The sequence below is a fragment of the Anomaloglossus baeobatrachus genome, chromosome 11 (genome assembly GCF_048569485.1).
Source record: "Anomaloglossus baeobatrachus isolate aAnoBae1 chromosome 11, aAnoBae1.hap1, whole genome shotgun sequence".
Taxonomy (NCBI): domain Eukaryota; kingdom Metazoa; phylum Chordata; class Amphibia; order Anura; family Aromobatidae; genus Anomaloglossus; species Anomaloglossus baeobatrachus.
In genome coordinates, this window is record NC_134363.1 from 10,800,668 (window position 1) to 10,825,691 (window position 25,024).

General features: G+C 41.0%; 1 protein-coding gene across 1 annotated transcript in view; it reads right to left on the bottom strand.

Moving 5' to 3' along the window:
• LOC142256230 (phospholemman-like) overlaps window positions 1-25,024 on the bottom strand; it is a 39,479-nt gene that overhangs the window by 9,497 nt on the left and 4,958 nt on the right. The window contains exons 2-7 of the mRNA XM_075327809.1: window positions 18,390-18,450; window positions 10,849-10,890; window positions 6,911-6,985; window positions 3,215-3,251; window positions 2,621-2,670; window positions 2,272-2,305 (exon numbers count right to left, since the gene is read on the bottom strand). Of these exons, the coding sequence (XP_075183924.1) occupies window positions 2,283-2,305; window positions 2,621-2,670; window positions 3,215-3,251; window positions 6,911-6,985; window positions 10,849-10,890; window positions 18,390-18,444 (282 nt within the window). The 5' untranslated portion in view covers window positions 18,445-18,450 and the 3' untranslated portion in view covers window positions 2,272-2,282. The remainder of the gene's footprint in view (window positions 1-2,271; window positions 2,306-2,620; window positions 2,671-3,214; window positions 3,252-6,910; window positions 6,986-10,848; window positions 10,891-18,389; window positions 18,451-25,024) is intronic.

Consider the following 25,024-nt stretch of genomic DNA (forward strand, 5'->3'; position numbering starts at 1 on the left):
GTCGTAGCCCTGATCTGCCTCAGCAGGCAAGTCCCCAAGGACATCCAGGGCCTTACCCCTTAAACGGGGGGTCAGGTATTTGGCCCACTGGTCCTTGTTCAGATGGTGCTGCAAGCAAGTCCGTTCAAAAGCAGTCAGGAAAGAGTCCAAGTCTCCATCCTTCTCCAGCACTGGGAAGTCCTCAACACGGACCTTTGGAAGTTTGGTGTTTTGAAGGTCACATGTGGCTGATGAGGGCCGGAGCTGAGCTAGCTGCAGCTGGTAGTCACGGTCTGCCTGTCGCTCTCGCTCTCGCTCTTCACGCGCTGCCTGCCGCTCTCGCTCCGCAGCCTCACGCTCTGCGTGCCGCTCTGCCCTGCGCTCTGCCAGGAGTTCCTTGTAGCCCTTCTGGTCTCCAGCCTGGAGAAGGGCCATAGCCATTTGAAGAAGGCTATCCGAGCCTCCCAGGCTCGGTGGAATGGCACGTGGTGATCTGCGGCACGCTGCGGAGCCTGGTGATTCACTGTCCCTTTCAGAGCGGAGGGCTGGCATCTGGCTCGTTGAGGAACCTTGGGTGAGCTCCTCCTCATCTTGTCCAGCAGTGCCAGGTTGCGCAATGTCCTCGGCAGAACGGTTTTCTGGCGTCGAGCTCCTGGAGGACTCGTGGGCAACCTCCTCATTGCTGTCCACAGCACCGTCCTCCAGTCTCTTCGGGGGCGTGGGTTCGAATCCCACCGCTGCCACCAATATGTCACAAACCACCGGGGGGGTCACTCAGAAATCCCCCGCGCTGGCTACCAGTACGTCACAATCGGGGGGTAACAAGTGGGGGTCACCCCTCCTTTATACCTCCCGACCGACAGACAGAGCACGTGACGCGCTCTCTAGCGCCCCTCTTATAGTCAGGCCAATTATGGAATTGCCCGACAATAAGCAAGGAGGCCGCTATACTACTTATGCCGATTATTGAAGGGTCCCCGGTGAGAGTAAGGTATATATTCCCCCGACCTCCGCGGGCGGAATATATAAAATCTCCCCGAATCTCACTGGCCTCCCCACAATAATCCTTGGCACAATTCGCTGCCACCAACCGATTTACGGTAACTATTAGCCGAACACACAGACGTGGGATTCAAGATCGAGATAACAGAACAGCCCAAGATTAATTATATAATTTAATCAGCCTAAAGCACACTAGAACTACAATATATACAATAGGGAATCTACAGAATATACATATGTCAGAGTACAGTTACAATCAAAGCATGGGTTACAAACAGGCATACACAGTTCCAGCAGTTACCTTGTTGCGTCTGGCCACAGGGGGGCGCTGTACCCAGGTTTCTAGGATCCTTCCCACAGATGTTTCCTACACGTGCCCCCAGCGAGAAGAACGCTGGAAAATGGCCGAAGTAGGGTTATCAACCTGGGCAAGTCCAGGTCCCCTCCAACCTTCGTGACCTCAGAGGGAGCACTGCTCCACCCCTGGCTGGAGTTATGGACAAAATCCACAACATGGAATATGGCCATAACTTTGCCTGGGAGCGTCGTAGGCGGACGCCAATGCTCTCATTGTGACAGTTATGAATTTAGCCACAGAACGAGGGGACTCATGACCTGTCTGCCAGTTCCCCATTGGCTGATATCACGCCTGGGGCATTTCCCAATGTCCTGCTCCCATAAAAAGGGGGTGCCGGCATCGTCCACATGCGGAGACACCATTTTTATGGTTGCCATATTTATCGGAAATATGGCTTGCGAGATATGAACCATTTTTTACTGGAGTCGTTCTGTCTGGCTATTTCCATAGCCTTGCTAATGAGATACAGCTCTTGTTACAGGGTGACGGCAGGGAGTCATCCTGTGTCCATTGTTCCCACACCACCTCATTTCCATATCACAGGACATGGCCATGGAGGTGTAAGTGGAACACTGAGAAAAGAAGGGAGGGGGCACTGCCAGGGAGTGATGAGGGACTATGACTGGAGTCATAATTCATCTTCATATCCCGGGATTTGCCTCACAGCATCCAAAACGCTGCGTTTAAAAATGCAGCGTGCGCATTGAATTTTCGGACTTCTCATAGACTTTGCTGGGGAAGCAGAACGCATGCAATTTGGCACTGAAACGCTGCAGTTGTAAACGCGGGAAAAAACGCAACGTGCGCACATAGCCTAAATGTCTTGCTCACCCCCATAGACTCTGGATTAGATATCCGTTTTTTCCAGGGTGGGGCATGGTGCACCCAATACAATACTCCTTAGTAAATATCCTGGTCTGGGCTCTACTTACCACACTGTAAATTACAATCTCCTGCTGGATAAACCTAAAGGAAAAATGTACAATAAATAATTAAAAAATGGAGTATAATCAAATCTGTCACAAAATAGAACCCCTTGAAGAATGTCACAATTACTAAACTCTGGCACATAAATCGCAGGGTAAATTCTAGGAATTTAATGAATATTTTATTAATATGAATGGTAATAAAAAGATAAATATATAAGTAATTAATATATAAATAATATAATAAGTAAATAAAAATTGATAACTTGTAACTTTCATTCTACCACTGAGTTAGTCGTCCACATAAAATCCCATATTGAATGATATATATGAATGATACGGGGGCGAAACGTACGTCGGATGGAGGCCCGGAGAGATCCTTCCTCTTCTATTGGTTCTCCAGTTCTGTGTATAGAAAATGTTACATTTTACATTCTTTATTTATAGGAGTGATTAGATACATTAAGTTGTGCAAAAATAACCGGGGATTTAACATGTAAAGGGACAAAGTAGCAAATAGCAATCTACTTTTATACAACCCCAATTCCCCAAAAAAGTCGAGACGTTGTGGAAAACCTTATAGAGTTTTCCTAATCTTTTCATTCTTGTTTTCTTTACATTTTACACAGTGGCCCGTCCTCTTTGGAATTGATGGTGGAGAATATTAAAGGGGAACTCCAGGCAAAACATTAAAAAATCACTTTTTTCACAAAAAGTTTTAGCTCCTTAATTGCAGAGAGAAATCATCCATCGTCCTCCACTAGGGTGCAAAATTTGGAGAGGTGTCCATCTGCATAGGGTCGTCCAAAATCTGAATTTTGGACGTAGGGTTTATTGTATGTTTCCAAGTACATGACGACCTTGGGGAGACATTGGACGATCCACTGCTCGTCTGCAGGATACATTTTATATCAGTCTTTTCTGTATCATGTGACAGTTTGTTATTTACCTTTGGTGCTGATTGAATTTACAACGACATTTTCTGCCTGCGGAAAAATATTTAAAAACAAACATAAATTTTGAGATGACTCTTCTACCTCCATTCTCTAATCAGATGACTCTGCTGACCCTGCCCTCTAATGAAAATGAGATGCCTCTGCTGACTCTGCCCTCTAATGATAATGAGATGACTCTGCTGACCCCTCCCTCTAATGATAATGAGATGACTCTGCTGACCCTGCCCTCTAATGATAATGAGATGACTCTGCTGACCCTCCCTCTAATGATAATGAGATGACTCTGCTGACCATGCCCTCTAATGATAAGGAGATGACTCTGCTGACCCTGCCCTCTAATGGTAATGAGATGACTCTGCTGACCCCTCCCTCTAATGATAATGAGATGACTCTGCTGACCCTGCCCTCTAATGATAAGGAGATGACTCTGCTGACCCTGCCCTCTAATGGTAATGAGATGACTCTGCTGACCCCTCCCTCTAATGATAATGAGATGACTCTGCTGACCCTGCCCTCTAATGATAAGGAGATGACTCTGCTGACCCTGCCCTCTAATGATAATGAGATGACTCTGCTGACCCTGCCTCTAATAATAATGAGATGACTCTGCTGACCCTGCCCTCTAATGGTAATGAGATGACTCTGCTGACCCTGCCCTCTAATGGTAATGAGATGACTCTGCTGACCCTGCCCTCTAATGGTAATGAGATGACTCTGCTGACCCTGCCTCTAATAATAATAATGAGATGACTCTGCTAACCCTGCCCTCTAATGGTAATGAGATGACTCTGCTGACCCTGCACTCTAATGGTAATGAGAGGACTCTGCTGACCCTGCTCTCTAATGATAATGAGATGCCTCTGCTGACACTGCCCTCTAATAATAATAAGATGACTCTGCTGACCATGCCCTCTAATGATAAGGAGATGACTCTGCTGACCCTGCCCTCTAATGGTAATGAGATGACTCTGCTGACCCCTCCCTCTAATGATAATGAGATGACTCTGCTGACCCTGCCCTCTAATGATAAGGAGATGACTCTGCTGACCCTGCCCTCTAATGGTAATGAGATGACTCTGCTGACCCCTCCCTCTAATGATAATGAGATGACTCTGCTGACCCTGCCCTCTAATGATAAGGAGATGACTCTGCTGACCCTGCCCTCTAATGATAATGAGATGATTCTGCCCTCTAATGATAATGAGATGACTCTGCTGACCCTGCCCTCTAATGATAATGAGATGACTCTGCTGACCCTGCCTCTAATGATAATGAAATGACTCTGCTGACCCTGCCTCTAATGATAATGAGATGACTCTGCTGACCCTGCCCTCTAATAATAATAAGATGATTCTGCTGACCCTGCCTCTAATGATAATGAGATGACTCTGCTGACCCTGCTCTCTAATGATGAGATGACTCTGCTGACCCTGCCTCTAATGAGAATGAGAGGACTCTGCTGACCCTGCTCTCTAATGATAATGAGATGCCTCTGCTGACACTGCCCTCTAATAATAATATGACTCTGCTGACCCTGCCCTCTAATGATAATGAGATGACTCTGCTGACCCTGCCCTCTAATGATAATGAGATGACTCTGCTGACCCTGCCTCTAATGATAATGAAATGACTCTGCTAACCCTGCCTCTAATGATAATGAGATGACTCTGCTGACCCTACCCTCTAATAATAATAAGATGATTCTGCTGACCCTGCCTCTAATGATAATGAGATGACTCTGCTGACCCTGCTCTCTAATGATGAGATGACTCTGCTGACCCTGCCTCTAATGAGAATGAGAGGACTCTGCTGACCCTGCTCTCTAATGATAATGAGATGCCTCTGCTGACACTGCCCTCTAATAATAATATGACTCTGCTGACCCTGCCCTCTAATGATAATGAGATGACTCTGCTGACCCTGCCCTCTAATGATAATGAGATGACTCTGCTGACCCTGCCTCTAATGATAATGAAATGACTCTGCTAACCCTGCCTCTAATGATAATGAGATGACTCTGCTGACCCTACCCTCTAATAATAATAAGATGATTCTGCTGACCCTGCCTCTAATGATAATGAGATGACTCTGCTGACCCTGCTCTCTAATGATGAGATGACTCTGCTGACCCTGCCTCTAATGAGAATGAGATGACTCTGCTGACCCTGCCCTCTAATGATAAGGAGATGACTCTGCTGACCCTGCCCTCTAATGGTAATGAGATGACTCTGCTGACCCCTCCCTCTAATGATAATGAGATGACTCTGCTGACCCTGCCCTCTAATGATAAGGAGATGACTCTGCTGACCCTGCCCTCTAATGGTAATGAGATGACTCTGCTGACCCCTCCCTCTAATGATAATGAGATGACTCTGCTGACCCTGCCCTCTAATGATAAGGAGATGACTCTGCTGACCCTGCCCTCTAATGATAATGAGATGATTCTGCCCTCTAATGATAATGAGATGACTCTGCTGACCCTGCCCTCTAATGATAATGAGATGACTCTGCTGACCCTGCCTCTAATGATAATGAAATGACTCTGCTGACCCTGCCTCTAATGATAATGAGATGACTCTGCTGACCCTGCCCTCTAATAATAATAAGATGATTCTGCTGACCCTGCCTCTAATGATAATGAGATGACTCTGCTGACCCTGCTCTCTAATGATGAGATGACTCTGCTGACCCTGCCTCTAATGAGAATGAGAGGACTCTGCTGACCCTGCTCTCTAATGATAATGAGATGCCTCTGCTGACACTGCCCTCTAATAATAATATGACTCTGCTGACCCTGCCCTCTAATGATAATGAGATGACTCTGCTGACCCTGCCCTCTAATGATAATGAGATGACTCTGCTGACCCTGCCTCTAATGATAATGAAATGACTCTGCTAACCCTGCCTCTAATGATAATGAGATGACTCTGCTGACCCTACCCTCTAATAATAATAAGATGATTCTGCTGACCCTGCCTCTAATGATAATGAGATGACTCTGCTGACCCTGCTCTCTAATGATGAGATGACTCTGCTGACCCTGCCTCTAATGAGAATGAGATGACTCTGCTGACCCTGCCCTCTAATGATAATGAGATGCCTCTGCTGACCCTGCCCTCTAATGAGAATGAGATGACTCTGCTGACCCTGCCCTCTTATGATAATGAGATGACTCTGCTGACCCTGCCTCTAATGATAATGAGATGACTCTGCTGACCCTGCCCTCTAATGATAATGAGATGACTCTGCTGACCCTGCCCTCTAATGATAATGAGATGACTCTGCTGACCCTGCCCTTTAAAGATGTCCAATGAATATTACAATTTAGGCAACTTACAGCCATTGTCATGTTTGCCTGCTGTGAGTGTACCCCTGTATAGGGCTATATATGTGAGTATATAAGTTATGTAAGTATATATCCATACACTATTGAACAGGATGTGATCGGGGGGCGTATACCAGTGTATAAGGCCCGTTTGGTGGTGTATGGATATAATGGTATAATATATAAGGGGCTTCATTTCTAGACCTGATTCTCTTTGATCCTGATCGGGGCATATTTTGTCCATTTTCGCATCTATACTTGATATACTTTATGACAGGAATATGTCACTGCTTATCCGCAGCGGACAGACATTGAGCGGTTTACACGTCCTCTGTCCCCGGGGATCAGTCACACCATCACTCACTCAAAATGATGAGTATTCCCAGGATGAAGAGGACGCCGGCAAAGACGAGACCACCGATCCGCAGGGAGTGATAGTCTGCGGAGAGAGGAATGTGTGATACAGGACCGAAATACCAGCAGATTAGATACAGTATCAGCAGCAGCAGCTCCGAGGATGAGGACAATGTGCAGAATGTAAAGTGCGTCCGCACAATGCTAAGGTCACACACCAAGTGCAGTGTGTACTCACTGAGAATAGTAATGCCCATAGTGAACGTGCCCATAGGGGAGCGCAAATAGGAGACACTGTATGAGGGGTTTACATCAAAACATGGAGCAGTATTACAGTAGCTGTATTCCTGTACATAGGGGCAATATTATAGTAGTTATATTCTTGTACATAGGGGGCAGTATTATAGTAGTTATATTCTTGTACATAGGGGCAGTATTATAGTAGTTATATTCTTGTACATAGGGGCAGTATTATAGCAGTTATATTCTTGTACATAGGGGCAGTATTATAGTAGTTATATTCCTGTACATAGGGGCAGTATTATAGTAGTTATATTCCTGTACATAGGGGCAATATTATAGTAGTTATATTCTTGTACATAGGGGGCAGTATTATAGTAGTTATATTCTTGTACATAGGGGCAGTATTATAGTAGTTATATTCTTGTACATAGGGGCAGTATTATAGCAGTTATATTCTTGTACATAGGGGCAGTATTATAGTAGTTATATTCCTGTACATAGGGGCAGTATTATAGTAGTTATATTCCTGTACATAGGAGGCAGTATTATAGTAGTTATATTCTTGTACATAGGGGCAGTATTATAGTAATTATATTCTTGTACATAGGAGGCAGTATTATAGTAGTTATATTCTTGTTCATAGGGGCAGTATTATAGTAGATATATTCTTGTACATAGGGGCAGTATTATAGCAGTTATATTCTTGTACATAGGGGCAGTATTATAGCAGTTATATTCTTGTACATAGGGGCAGTATTATAGTAGTTATATTCTTGTACATAGGGAGCAGTATTATAGTAGATATATTCTTGTACATAGGGGCAGTATTATAGTAGTTATATTCTTGTACATAGGGGCAGCATTATAGTAGTTATATTCTTGTACATAGGAGCAGTAATATAGTAATTATATTCTTGTACATAGGGGGCAGTATTATAGTAGTTATATTCTTGTACATAGGAGGCAGTATTATAGTAGTTATATTCCTGTACATAGGAGGCAGTATTATAGTAGTTATATTCCTGTACATAGGGGCAGTATTCTAGTAGTTATATTCTTGCACATAGGAGCAGTATTATAGTAGTTATATTCCTGTACATAGGGGCAGTATTATAGTAGTTATGTTCCTGTACATAGGGAGCAGTATTATAGTAGTTATATTCCTGTACATAGGAGGCAGTATTATAGTAGTTATATTCTTGTACACAGGGGCAGTATTATAGTAGTCATATTCTTGTACATAGGGGGCAGTATTATAGTAGTTATATTCTTGTATATAGGGGCAGTATTATAGTAGTTATATTCCTGTACATAGGAGGCAGTATTATAGTAGTTATATTCTTGTATATAGGGGCAGTATTATAGTAGTTATATTCCTGTACATAGGAGGCAGTATTATAGTAGTTATATTCTTGTACATAGGAGGAGTATTATAGTAATTATATTCTTGTACATAGGGGGCAGTATTATAGTAGTTATATTCTTGTACATAGGGGCAGTATTATAGTAGTTATATTTTTGTACATAGGGGGCAGTATTATAGTAGTTATATTCTTGTATATAGGGGCAGTATTATAGTAGTTATATTCTTGTATAAAGGGGCAGTATTATAGTAGTTATATTCTTATACATAGGGGCAGTATTATAGTAGTTATATTCTTGTACATAGGGGCAGTATTATAGTAGTTATATTCTTGTACATAGGGGAAGTATTATAGTAGTTATATTCTTGTACATAGGGGCAGTATTATAGTAGCTATATTCTTGTATATAGGGGCAATATTATGGTAGTTATATTCTTATATATAGGAGCAGTATTATAGTAGTTATATTCTTGTACATAGGGAGCAGTATTATAGTAGTTATATTCTTGTACATAGGGGCAGTATTATAGTAGTTATATTCTTGTACATAGGAGCAGTATTATAGTAGTTATATTCTTGTACACAAGGCCAGTATTATAGTAGGTATATTTTTGTACATAGGGGGCAGTATTATAGCAATTATATTCTTGTACATAGGGGCAGTATTATAGTAGTTATATTCTTGTACATAGGGGGCAGGATTATAGTAGTTATATTCTTGTATATAGGGAGCAGTATTATAGTAGTTATAATGTTGTACATAGGGGCAGTATTATAGTAGTTATATTCTTGTACATAGGGGGCAGTATTATAGTAGTTATATTCTTGTACATAGGGGGCAGTATTATAGTAGTTATATTCTTGTATATAGGGGCAGTATTATAGTAGTTATATTCTTATATATAGGGAGCAGTATTATAGTAGTTATATTCTTTTACATAGGGGCAGTATTATAGTAGTTATATTCTTGTACATAGGGAGCAGTATTATAGTAGTTATATTCTTTTACATAGGGGCAGTATTATAGTAGTTATATTCTTGTACATAGGGGGCAGGATTATAGTAGTTATATTCTTGTACATAGGGTGCAGTATTATAGTAGTTATATTCTTGTATATAGGGGCAGTATTATAGTAGTTATATTCTTATATATAGGGGCAGTATTATAGTAGTTATATTCTTTTACATAGGGGGCAGTATTATAGTAGTTATATTCTTGTATATAGGGGCAGTATTATAGTAGTTATATTCTTTTACATAGGGGGCAGTATTATAGTAGTTATATTCTTGTATATAGGGGCAGTATTATAGTAGTTATATTCTTATATATAGGGAGCAGTATTATAGTAGTTATATTCTTGTACATAGGGGCAGTATTATAGTAGTTATATTCTTGTACATAGGGAGCAGTATTATAGTAGTTATATTCTTGTATATAGGGGGCAGTATTATAGTAGTTATATTCTTGTACATAGGGGCAGTATTATAGTAGTTATAGTCTTGTACATAGGGGCAGTATTATAGTAGTTATAGTCTTGTACATAGGAGGCAGTATTATAGTAGTTATATTCTTGTATATAGGGGGCAGTATTATAGTAGTTATATTCTTGTACATAGGGGCAGTATTATAGTAGTTATATTCTTGTATATAGGGGGCAGTATTATAGTAGTTATATTCTTGTACATAGGGGCAGTATTATAGCAGATATATTCTTGTACACAGGGGCAGTATTATAGTAGTTATATTCTTATACATAGGGGCAGTATTATAGCAGATATATTCTTGTACACAGGGGCAGTATTATAGCAGATATATTCTTGTACACAGGGGCAGTATTGTAGTTTGTGACTATCACCAGTCATGTAATTAGTGAGTTTCCTGATTACTGGGTGAAGCTTTGCTGCCGGGGGTTGAAGCTGCTGTTCTGGTATTTTCTCCGCTCTTCATACGTTCTATATATATAGTATATTTTTATATTTCTGGCAGTTTCGCCTCGGGCGGATCTTTCCATGCACTGAATGTTACAGATGTGGATTAAACTCTCGGGCTCTCGGGTCTCATGAGATGGAGATTGATTTATAAGACGAGTGATGTGATTTTCACTGAACGGTGTCTGACCCCGGCTTCACCGGCCGAGAAAAGAATATAAAGAAAAATAATTCAAAGTATCATTCTATATAAAAAAAGAGAATTAAACTTTACAGGAGATCACATTCCATGAGTTTTCCAGACTTATATGCAAAAAAAGCCAAATCTTCTTACACCCGAGTCCAGTTATTGTGTAAGACGTAAGCCATTAAGAAATATATAACTAAGCAGATCCATAATGGGGGGTCTTACCATAATAGAAGGGGTCACGCTCCGGACTCGCGTCTTCAGATTCTGAGCAAAAAGAAAGGAAAATAGAAAAGGAAATTTTCTCCTTGAAGCGACAGAATGGAGCGGTAATCCGATCCGAATGATGATGTCTGTGTTTATGTTCCTGTATTGAGCCCTGATTAATATTTATCTGTCACAACCAATGGCGTAACTAGAGTCCGATGGGCCCCGGTGCAAAATTCAAATCTGGGCTCCCCCGCCCCCGGCCCCTCGGGGTACAGGATAATTACGCTGACACTTGGCTCCTTCCCTCAGCACCCAGCTTTCCCATACTCTGATAATATAATGCATCTCATAGTCCTCCCTATAGCTTAATACACTCCCCATAGTCCTCCATATAGTAATGCACCCCCATAGTCCTCCATATATTATAATGCACCCCCATAATCCTCCATATATTATAATGCACCCCCATAGTCCTCCATATATTATAATACACTCCCCATAGTCCTCCATATAGTAATGCACCCCCATAGTCCTCCATATATTATAATGCACCCCCATAGTCCTCCATATATTATAATACACTCCCCATAGTCCTCCATATAGTAATGCACCCCCATAGTCCTCCATATATTATAATGCACCCCCATAGTCCTCCATATATTATAATACACTCCCCATAGTCCTCCATATATTATACTGCACCCCCATAGTCCTCCATATATTATAATGCACCCCCATAGTCCTCCATATATTATAATACACTCCCCATAGTCCTCCATATATTATACTGCACCCCATAGTCTACCATATATTATACTGCACCCCATAGTCTACCATATATTATAATACACTCCCCATAGTCCTCCATATATTATAATACACTCCCCATAGTCCTCCATATATTATAATACACTCCCCATAGTCCTCCATATATTATACTGCACCCCATAGTCCCCCATATATTATACTGCACCCCATAGTCTACCATATATTATAATACACTCCCCATAGTCCTCCATATATTATAATACACTCCCCATAGTCCTCCATATATTATAATACACTCCCCATAGTCCTCCATATATTATACTGCATCACATAGTCCTCCATATATTATAATACACTCCCCATAGTCCTCCATATATTATAATACACTCCCCATAGTCCTCCATATATTATAATGCACCCTCCATAGCCCTCCATATATTATAATACACTCCCCATAGTCCTCCATATATTATAATACACTCCACATAGCCCTCCATATATTATAATACACTCCCCATAGTCCTCCATATATTATAATACACTCCACATAGTCCTCCATATATCATAATACACTCCCCATAGTTCTCCATATATTATAATACATTCCCCATAGTCCTCCATATATTATAATACACTCTCCATAGTCCTCCATATATTATAATGCACCCCCATAGTCCTCCCATATATTATAATACACTCCCCATAGTCCTCCATATATTATAATGCACCCTCCATAGTCCTCCATATATTATACTGCACCCCATAGTCCTCCATATATTATAATACACTCCCCATAGTCCTCCATATATTATACTGCACCCCATAGTCCTCCATATATTATAATACACTCCCCATAGTCCTCCATATAGTAATGCACCCCCATAGTCCTCCATATATTATAATACACTCCCCATAGTCCTCCATATATTATACTGCACCCCATAGTCTTCCATATATTATAATACACTCCCCATAGTCCTGCATATTATAATGCACTCCCCATAGTCCTCCATATATTATAATACACTCCCCATAGTCCTCCATAGATTATAATACACTCCCCATAGTCCTCCATATATTATACTGCACCCCATAGTCTTCCATATATTATAATACACTCCCCATAGTCCTGCATATTATAATGCACTCCCCATAGTCCTCCATATATTATAATACACTCCCCATAGTCCTCCATATATTATAATGCACTCCCCATAGTCCTCCATATATTATAATGCACTCTCCATAGTCCTCCATATATTATAATGCACTCTCCATAGTCCTCCATATATTATAATGCACTCCCCATAGTCCTCCATATATTATAATACACTCCCCATAGTCCTCCATATATTATAATGCACTCCCCATAGTCCTCCATATATTATAATACATTCCCCATAGTCCTCCATATATTATAATACACTCTCCATAGTCCTCCATATATTATAATACACTCTCCATAGTCCTCCATATATTATAATACACTCCCCATAGTCCTCCATATAGTATAATACACTCCCCATAGTCCTCCATATATTATAATACACTCCCCATAGTCCTCCATATATTATAATACACTCCCCATAGTCCTCCATATATTATAATACACTCCCCATAGTCCTCCATAGATTATAATACACTCCCATAGTCCTTCATATATTATATTACACTCCCCATAGTCCTCTATATATTATAATGCACTCCCCTTAGTCCTTCATATAGTATAATGCACTCCATAGTCCTCCATAGATTATAATACACTCCCCATAGTCCTCCATATATTATAATACACTCCCCATAGTCCTCCATATATTATAATACACTCCCCATAGTCCTCCATATATTATATTACACTCCCCATAGTCCTCCATATATTATAATACACTCCCCATAGTCCTCCATGTAGTATAATACACTCCCCATAGTCCTTCATATATTATAATACACCTCATAGTCCTCCATATATTATAATAGACTCCCCATAGTCCTCCATATATTATAATGCACCTCATAGTCCTCCATATATTATAATACACTCCCCATAGTCCTCCATGTAGTATAATACACTCCCCATAGTCCTCCATATATTATAATACACTCCTCATAGTCCTCCATATATTATAATACACTCCCCATAGTCCTCCATATATTATAATGCACCCCCATAGTCCTCCCATATATTATAATACACTCCCCATAGTCCTCCATATATTATAATGCACCCTCCATAGTCCTCCATATATTATACTGCACCCCATAGTCCTCCATATATTATAATACACTCCCCATAGTCCTCCATATATTATACTGCACCCCATAGTCCTCCATATATTATAATACACTCCCCATAGTCCTCCATATAGTAATGCACCCCCATAGTCCTCCATATATTATAATACACTCCCCATAGTCCTCCATATATTATACTGCACCCCATAGTCTTCCATATATTATAATACACTCCCCATAGTCCTGCATATTATAATGCACTCCCCATAGTCCTCCATATATTATAATACACTCCCCATAGTCCTCCATAGATTATAATACACTCCCCATAGTCCTCCATATATTATACTGCACCCCATAGTCTTCCATATATTATAATACACTCCCCATAGTCCTGCATATTATAATGCACTCCCCATAGTCCTCCATATATTATAATACACTCCCCATAGTCCTCCATATATTATAATACACTCCCCATAGTCCTCCATATATTATACTGCACCCCATAGTCTTCCATATATTATAATACACTCCCCATAGTCCTGCATATTATAATGCACTCCCCATAGTCCTCCATATATTATAATGCACTCCCCATAGTCCTCCATATATTATAATACACTCCGCATAGTCCTCCATATATTATAATGCACTCCCCATAGTCCTCCATATATTATAATACACTCCCCATAGTCCTCCATATATTATAATGCACTCCCCATAGTCCTCCATAGATTATACTGCACCCCATAGTCCTCCATATATTATACTGCACCCCATAGTCTACCATATATTATAATGCACTCCCCATAGTCCTCCATATATTATAATGCACTCCCCGTAGTCCTCCATATATTATAATACACTCCCCATAGTCCTCCATATATTATAATGCACTCCCCGTAGTCCTCCATATATTATAATACACTCCCCATAGTCCTCCATATATTATAATACACTCTCCATAGTCCTCCATATATTATAATGCACTCTCCATAGTCCTCCATATATTATAATGCACTCCCCATAGTCCTCCATATATTATAATACACTCCCCATAGTCCTCCATATAGTATAATGCACTCCCCATAGTCCTCCATATATTATAATGCACTCCCCATAGTCCTCCATATATTATAATACACTCCCCATAGTCCTCCATATATTATAATACATTCCCCATAGTCCTCCATATATTATAATACACTCTCCATAGTCCTCCATATATTATAATACACTCTCCATAGTCCTCCATATATTATAATACACTCCCCATAGTCCTCCATATAGTATAATACACTCCCCATAGTCCTCCATATATTATAATACACTCCCCATAGTCCTCCATATATTATAATACACTCCCCATAGTCCTCCATATATTATAATACACTCCCCATAGTCCTCCATAGATTATAATACACTCCCATAGTCCTTCATATATTATATTACACTCCCCATAGTCCTCCATATAGTATAATACACTCCCCATAGTCCTCCATATATTATAATACACTCCCCATAGTCCTCCATATATTATAATACACTCCCCATAGTCCTCCATATATTATAATACACTCCCCATAGTCCTCCATAGATTATAATACACTCCCATAGTCCTTCATATATTATATTACACTCCCCATAGTCCTCTATATATTATAATGCACTCCCCTTAGTCCTTCATATAGTATAATGCACTCCATAGTCCTCCATAGATTATAATACACTCCCCATAGTCCTCCATATATTATAATACACTCCCCATAGTCCTCCATATAGTATAATACACTCCCCATAGTCCTCCATATATTATAATACACTCCCCATAGTCCTCCATATAGTATAATACACTCCCCATAGTCCTCCATATATTATAATAGACTCCCCATAGTCCTCCATATAGTATAATACACTCCCCATAGTCCTCCATATATTATAATACACTCCTCATAGTCCTCCATATATTATAATACACTCCCCATAGTCCTCCATATATTATAATGCATCCCCATAGTCCTCCATTTATTATAATGCACCCCCATAGTCCTCCATATATAATATACTCCCCATAGTCCTCAATATATTATATTACACTCCCCATAGTTCTCCATATAGTATAATGCACCCCCATAGCCCTTCATATATTATAATGCACTCCCCATAGTCCTCCATATAGTATAATGCACTCCCATAGTCCTCCATATATTATATACACTCCCCATAGTCCTTCATATAGTATAATGCACCCCCATAGTCCTCCATATAGTATAATACACTCCCCATAGTCCTCTTTATTATAATGCACTCCCCATAGTCCTCCATATATTATAATACACTCCCCATAGTCCTCTTTATTATAATGCACTCCCCATAGTCCTCCATATATTATAATACACTCCCCATAGTCCTCCATATATTATAATACACTCCCCATAGTCCTCCATATAATATAATACACTCCCCTTAGTCCTCCATATAGTATAATACACTCCCCATAGTCCTCCATATAGTATAATACACTCCCCATAGTCCTCCATATATTATAATACACTCCCCATAGTCCTCCATATATTATAATACACTCCCCATAGTCCTCTTTATTATAATGCACTCCCCATAGTCCTCCATATATTATAATACACTCCCCATAGTCCTCCATATATTATAATACACTCCCCATAGTCCTCCATATATTATAATACACTCCCCATAGTCCTCCATATATTATAATACACTCCCATAGTCCTTCATATATTATAATACACTCCCCATAGCCCTCTATATAGTATAATGCACTCCCCATAGTCCTCCATATATTATAATACACTCCCCATAGTCCTCCATATATTATAATACACTCCCCATAGTCCTCCATATATTATAATACACCCCCATAGTCCTCCATATATTATACTGCACCCCATAGTCCTTCATATATTATAATGCACCCCATATTCCTCCATATATTATAATACACTCCCCATAGTCCTCCATATATTATAATACACTCCCCATAGTCCTCCATATATTATAATACACTCTCCATAGTCCTCCATATATTATAATACACCCCCATAGTCCTCCATATATTATAATACACTCTCCATAGTCCTCCATATATTATAATACACTCTCCATAGTCCTCCATATATTATAATACACTCTCCATAGTCCTCCATATATTATAATACACTCCCCATAGTCCTCCATATATTATAATACACTCCCATAGTCCTTCATATATTATAATGCACTCCCCATAGTCCTCCATATAGTATAATACACTCCCCATAGTCCTCCATATATTATAATACACTCCCCATAGTCCTCCATATATTATAATACACTCTCCATAGTCCTCCATATATTATAATACACTCTCCATAGTCCTCCATATATTATAATACACTCTCCATAGTCCTCCATATATTATAATACACTCTCCATAGTCCTCCATATATTATAATACACTCCCCATAGTCTTCCATATATTATAATACACTCCCCATAGCCCTCTATATAGTATAATGCACTCCCCATAGTCCTCCATATATTATAATACACTCCTCATAGTCCTCCATACTATAATACACTCCCATAGTCCTTCATATATTATAATGCACCCCATATTCCTCCATATAGTATAATGTAGCCCCCATATAGTTTTATGCAGCACCCATATACATCCTCATGTAGCAGCATATAACCCCCATATCCTTTTAATGAACCCCATAGTCCTCCAGCCGCCATGATTCAATACATATTCTCTACTCCTCATTCCCCCGCTGCTCCAGTCTCTTCAGCGTGTCCACTGTTCTGCCTCTCTGCATGTCGCGGCACAGCATGCACACAGTAGTGACGTCATTGCGCTTAGCTTTGAGCTGTTGGAGCGCCACAGACACAGCGGGAGATTGATGACAGAGGGAGCGCGCCGCTCAATCTCCCATCATTCCTCTCAATTGTATCGCCATCTGTGATACTGATACAATTGAGAGTACCATCCTCGGCGCTGGCACCCGACCTCATAGCAGTCCCATGGCTTGCCGCCATTACTGGTGTGCCACTGGCTGAGGTCCTCAGGGACCCCCTGAACCCCGAGTCCCAGTCGCGATGACGACCCTTGTGACCGCGATTGTTCCGCCCCTAGTCACGGCCCACTGACTTCGAATTTAAACACATTTTTCGAAACTATTGTCTGTTTTTGTGCAGATCTGAAATCTTGAGGATAACCGTCCTCCTCCCTCCCTCACACCCAACTCTCCCTCGATCTCCGCCGATCCCCTGCAACGTCTCTGAAAAAGTCATTTTTAGTAAAGTTTCCAAAAATGTCAAGAATTATTCTTATAAACCCAGATATCTGCACTGTACAATATCCTCATCACAAAGGGAGGATACAATGTAACAAGGGATTAGTTTTCTTCCAGATTCCTCCCCCACTCCAAAGACAAACTGATAGGGAATTTATATTGCGAGTCCCAATGGGGACAGTGATGTCTGGAAACAGCTGGACAATTAATAGCGCTATAATGCGTAAAAAAAGTAAGACTCACCAAGTGCTGCTGTCACCGCAACTGAGCAGCAAAAGACAAAAAGGAAAACCTCCATTATCACCTGTAGGAAGACAAGAAAAGTGCAGTCAACGGCTAATATACTGCATCAGTGATGGGATCCTTAATGGCAGTATTATAGTAGTTATATTCTTGTATATAGGGGCAGTATTATAGTAGTTATATTCTTGTATATAGGGGCAGTATTATAGTAGTTATATTCTTGTACATAGGGGCAGTATTATAGTAGTTATATTCTTGTACATAGGTGCAGTATTATAGTAGTTATAATCTTGTACATAGAGGCAGTATTATAGTAGTTATATTCTTGTACATAGGGGCAGTATTATAGTAGTTATATTCTTGTACATAGGGGCAGTATTATAGTAGTTATATTCTTGTACATAGGAGCAGTATTATAGTAGTTATAATCTTGTACATAGAGGCAGTATTATAGTAGTTATATTCTTGTACATAGGGGGGCAGTATTATAGTAGTTATATTCTTGTACCTTTGGGCAGTATTATAGTAGTTATGTTCTTGTACATAGGAGCAGTATTATAGTAGATATATTCTTGTACATAGGGGCAGTATTATAGTAGTTATAATCTTGTACATAGAGGCAGTATTATAGTAGTTATATTCTTGTGTATATAGGGGCAGTATTATAGTAGTTACAGTATATTCTTGTACCTTTGGGCAGTATTATAGTAGTTATATTCTTGTACATAGGGGCAGTATTATAGTAGTTATATTCTTGTACATAGGAGCAGTATTATAGTAGTTATAATCTTGTACATAGGGGCAGTATTATAGTAGTTATATTCTTGTACATGGGGGGCAGTACTATAGTAGTTATATTCTTGTACATAGGGGCAGTATTATAGTAGTTATATTCTTGTATATAGGGACAGTATTATAGTAGTTATATTCTTGTACATAGGAGGCAGTATTATAGTAGTTATATTCTTGTACATAGGAGGCAGTATTATAGTAGTTATATTCTTGTATATAGGGGCAGTATTATAGTAGTTATATTCTTGTACATAGGGGCAGTATTATAGTAGTTATATTCTTGTATATAGGGGCAGTATTATAGTAGTTATATTCTTGTACATAGGAGGCAGTATTATAGTAGTTATATTCTTGTATATAGGGGCAGTATTATAGTAGTTATATTCTTGTACATAGGGGCAGTATTATAGTAGTTATATTCTTGTACATAGGGGGCAGTATTATAGTAGTTATATTCTTGTACCTTTGGGCAGTATTATAGTAGTTATATTCTTGTACATAGGGGCAGTATTATAGTAGTTATATTCTTGTACACAGGGGCAGTATTATAGTAGTTATATTCTTGTATATAGGGGCAGTATTATAGTAGTTATATTCTTGTACATAGGGGCAGTATTATAGTAATTATATTCTTGTACATAGGAGCAGTATTATAGTAGTTATATTCTTGTACATAGGGGGCAGAATTATAGTAGTTATATTCTTGTACATAGGGGCAGTATTATAGTAGTTATATTCTTGTACATAGGGGGCAGTATTATATTAGTTATATTCTTGTACATAGGGGGGCAGTATTATAGTAGCTATATTCTTGTACATAGGGGGCAGTATTATAGTAGTTATATTCTTGTACATAGGGGGCAGTATTATAGCAGTTATATTCTTGTATATAGGGGGCAGTATTATAGTAGTTATATTCTTGTACATGGGGGCAGTATTATAGTAGTTATATTCTTGTACATAGGGGGCAGTATTATAGTAGTTATATTCTTGCACATAGGAGCAGTATTATAGTAGTTATAGTCTTGTACATAGGGGGCAGTATTATAGTAGTTATATTCTTGCACATAGGAGCAGTATTATAGTAGTTATATTCTTGTACATAGGGGGCAGTATTATAGTTGTCATATTCTTGCACATAGGAGCAGTATTACATTATTTGTTCAGTTATACTGTGGTGTTACATTTTTGTGCCTTGTTCAGTTTGTTTGTTTTTTTCCTACTTTGTGTTTGTTCCTTTTTTCTGCAGGTTCTGACTTTGTTATTAATATATAATTATATAAGGCATAGTTGTTTGCGGTCTGCCTTATATTATAGGACTGACCACTGCGGTATTTGTTGTTCTCTAATAATTCGGCATCTTATAGTAGGGCAGTGTGATATTTGTGGTGCTCGAGGTCGCCTCCTGTAGTTTTTCTCTAGTCTTCCCTGGTGATAGTCTGTGATCTTTGTGTTGTAGAAATGTTTTCTGTAATTTGCCAGAAATCTCCTGTTGAGCTTTTATTTGTCTCAGACTCGTCCTCAGATCCCTCCATCTCTTCTGTCAGGAAAGTGGAGTCCTTGTACAATCTGTAATTGACTTTGTGCTGAAATCTTCATCATTTTAATAACATAATGAATAAGAGGTTAATTATCACCTCCTGATTGTTACAATTGTGTCTCTGTTTTTTTGTTTTCTGCACTGATACATTGTAACTGACAATCAGGAGAATGCTGTAGAATGTAGGGAATATAGATATAGACAGTATCACACAGGAGAGGATTAGATACACAGCTCAGCAGACAGTATCACACAGGAGAGGATTAGGTACACGGCTCAGCAGACAGGAGAGGATTAGGTACACAGCTCAGCAGACAGTATCACACAGGAGAGGATTAGATACACGGCTCAGCAGACAGTATCACACAGGAGAGGATTAGATACACAGCTCAGCAGACAGTATCACACAGGAGAGGATTACATACACGGCTCAGCAGACAGTATCACACAGGAGAGGATTAGATACACAGCTCAGCAGACAGTAACACACAGGAGAGGATTAGATACACAGCTCAGCAGACAGTATCACAGGAGAGGATTAGATACACGGCTCAGCAGACAGTATCACACAGGAGAGGATTACATACACGGCTCAGCAGACAGTAACACACAGGAGAGGATTAGATACACAGCTCAGCAGACAGTATCACAGGAGAGGATTAGATACACAGCTCAGCAGACAGTATCACACAGGAGAGGATTACATACACGGCTCAGAAGACAGTATCACACAGGAGAGGATTAGATACACGGCTCAGCAGACAGTATCACACAGGAGAGGATTACATACTAGGCTCAGAAGACAGTATCACACAGGAGAGGATTAGATACACGGCTCAGCAGACAGTATCACACAGGAGAGGATTAGATACACAGCTCAGCAGACAGTATCACACAGGAGAGGATTAGATACACAGCTCAGCAGACAGTATTACACAGGATAGGATTAGATACACAGCTCAGCAGACAGTATCACACAGGAGAGGATTAGATACACAGCTCAGCAGACAGTATCACACAGGAGAGGATTAGATACACAGCTCAGGAGAGAGTCACACAGGAGAGGATTAGATACATGGCTCAGCAGACAGTATCACACAGGAGAGGATTAGATACACAGCTCAGCAGACAGTATCACACAGGAGAGGATTAGATACACAGCTCAGCAGACAGTATTACACAGGATAGGATTAGATACACAGCTCAGCAGACAGTATCACACAGGAGAGGATTAGATACACAGCTCAGCAGACAGTATCACACAGGATAGGATTAGATACACAGCTCAGCAGACAGTATCACACAGGAGAGGATTAGATACACAGCTCAGCAGACAGTATCACACAGGAGAGGATTAGATACACAGCTCAGGAGAGAGTCACACAGGAGAGGATTAGATACATGGCTCAGCAGACAGTATCACACAGGAGAGGATTAGATACAGCTCAGCAGACAGTATCACACAGGATAGGATTAGATTCACAGCTCAGCAGACAGTATCACACAGGAGAGGATTAGATACACGGCTCAGCAGACCGTATCACACAGGAGAGGATTAGATACACAGCTCAGCAGACAGTATCACACAGGATAGGATTAGATACATGGCTCAGCAGACAGTATCACACAGGAGAGGATTAGATACACGGCTCAGCAGACAGTATCACACAGGAGGGGATTAGATACACGGCTCAGCAGACAGTATCACACAGGATAAGATTAGATACACAGCTCAGCAGACAGTATCACACAGGATAGGATTAGATACACAGCTCAGCAGACAGTATCACACAGGAGAGGATTAGATACACAGCTCAGCAGACAGTATCACGCAGGATAGTGTTAGATACACAGCTCAGCAGACAGTATCACAAAGAATAGCATTAAATACACAGCTCTGCAGACAGTATCACACAGGAGAGGATTAGATACATCTCTTCCTGAACAGTATCACACATGATACATATGTTCAATATTCAGTATCACTACTAATGGCCTTTGGTAATGTAGCTGATTTAAGTGTATCTCACATCATAAACTTAGATACACCAACTCAACAAATCGTTTTACATTTGAAGTATATAAATACATCAGTGAAACCCTCGGTATCCTGTTAGGCTTAGATACAGCAGTACAGGCTGTTCTGAGTAGCGCAGCCCTAGCCGTCCCCTGCAGCTTCTCCCATCATCTCTCTTCTGTATATATATAGAATTTGGCAGCGGCTGCGGTTTTTATATTTATCTGCTCTTATCCCCTGTACAGAATGTCTGCGCCCCAGCTTCCTCCAGGGAAGGATCTCTCCACTCTATAGGAGAAAGCCTAAGAAAACCCAACCGTATATTCCCTGGAAATCAGGCAGGATCCTGGGGGGAGGGCCCAATTTTGAGACACCCCATAAAATCACTGGAGGGGAAGACACTCCATATCCAAAAAGGGCCAATTACACAAATCAGCACAAGAAGTAGTACCAGTATTAGAAGTACCAGTAGTATTTGTAGTAGTAGTAGCACCTGTACCAGTAGTAGTAGTAGTAGTAGTAGTAGCAGCAGCAGCAGCAGCAGCAGCAGCAGCAGCAGCAGCAGCAGCAGCAGTGGCACCTGTAGTAGTAGTAGTAGTAGTAGTAGTAGTAGCAGCAGCAGCAGCAGCAGCAGCAGCAGCAGCAGCAGCAGCAGCAGCAGCAGTGGCACCTGTAGTAGTAGTATTACCAGTAGTAGTAGTAGCACATGTACCAGTAGTAGCAATAGTACTAGTGGCACCTGTACCAGTAGTAGTAGTACCAGTAGTGGCACCTGTAGTAGTAGTAGTAGTACCTGTAGTGGCACCTGTAGTAGTAGTACCAGTAGTGGCATTTGTAGTAGTAGTAGTAGTACCAGTAGTGCCAGTATTAGTAGTACCACAGTAGAGGGGTAAACTCTCTCCCTCCCAAAATTCATCACTATACTGTATGCACTGAAAGGGAACAGAAAAACAGCAGAATTATGAATGCAGCTCTTGGTGTAATTGAGTGAAGGTGGCACCTCTGCTGGTATTTCCTGCCTTGGCACAATGCCAGGGCCTCCCAGCTCACTGCTGCCCCCTGTAGGATCAGTAATAGCACAGCTCTGCTGTGCTGCAGTGAGAGATGTAGTGTTGTTCACAGCAAATCCACTAGTGTCGGAATATTAATGTCGTCTTAAAAATCTCCAACCAAGAAAAGAACCGTCTAGATGTAGCAGAGCTGAATGTGATATTTAGTACAGTGTTACATAGGACTGCAGAATGGTTAGCAGACAAACTCTGCTCTGCTACATCTTCTAAACATTGGTCTTTAGCAAATAGATGTAGCATACCTCCCAACCGTCCCGGATACAGCGGGACAGTCCCTCTTCTGAGCCTTTGATCCCGGTCCCGCCCGTGAGGCTGTTTGTCCCGGGCTCCACCCACCCACTGTAGCCCCGCCTCGCTGTTTCTCTTCATTACAGAGCCAAGCGCGCACCTACTCCTGTGACTGCTGCTGAGGTATGAATCACCCCCTGCAGCAGAGCGACCCCCCTGCAGCAGAGCCGCCCCCCCTGCACCAGAGACGACCCCCCCCCCCCCCTCCCCCAGAGCGGACATCCCCAGCCCGGATCTTCCCTGCAGCTGTTCTCTGACTCCCCGTGTGCGGCTTCTCACTGCTGCAGACGCACGGGGAGTCAGGACGCTGAGGAGACCGTGCAATCAGCACTTCTCTCCTGCAGATAGCACTGGCCAGTAATAACCTATGCAGAGTGACATCTGCAGGCTTCTATTACCGATCAGTGGTCTCCTGCCTGTGGAGCTGCTGGGTCCTAGCTTCCCAACAGCTTCAGCTCTGCTTTATCCTGGCTCCTCTACCAGTTAAAGGGAACCTGTCAGCAGAAATTTCACAATGAAAGTAATAGATTCCCCTCTGCAGCTCCTGGGCTGCTTCTAGAAAGGTTCCTGTTGTTATTGTGCCCCCTTTGAGACCTACAAAAATACTTTATGAAGTCTTACCTTTTTGTATGCAAATGTGTTTTTATGGTCACGGGGGCGGGCTGTCTGGCGTCCGTTATTCCCCCTCCTGCCGCTTTACGCAGTCCCCCATTGCTCATTTACATACACAAGGACGCCTTCCTCATGTAACTGTCCTCCCGAAGTTTTGCGCATGTGAACGCTTTTTCAGGTGATTGCGCAGGCGCGAGATTATGGGCGGCGCTGTGATTGTCATCAGCAGCGTTAACCAAGTACCCGCCCATAATCTCGTGCCCGCACTTTTCCCTCTGACTCCACCGTTATGCGCAAGTGCTGGCCATATGAACCA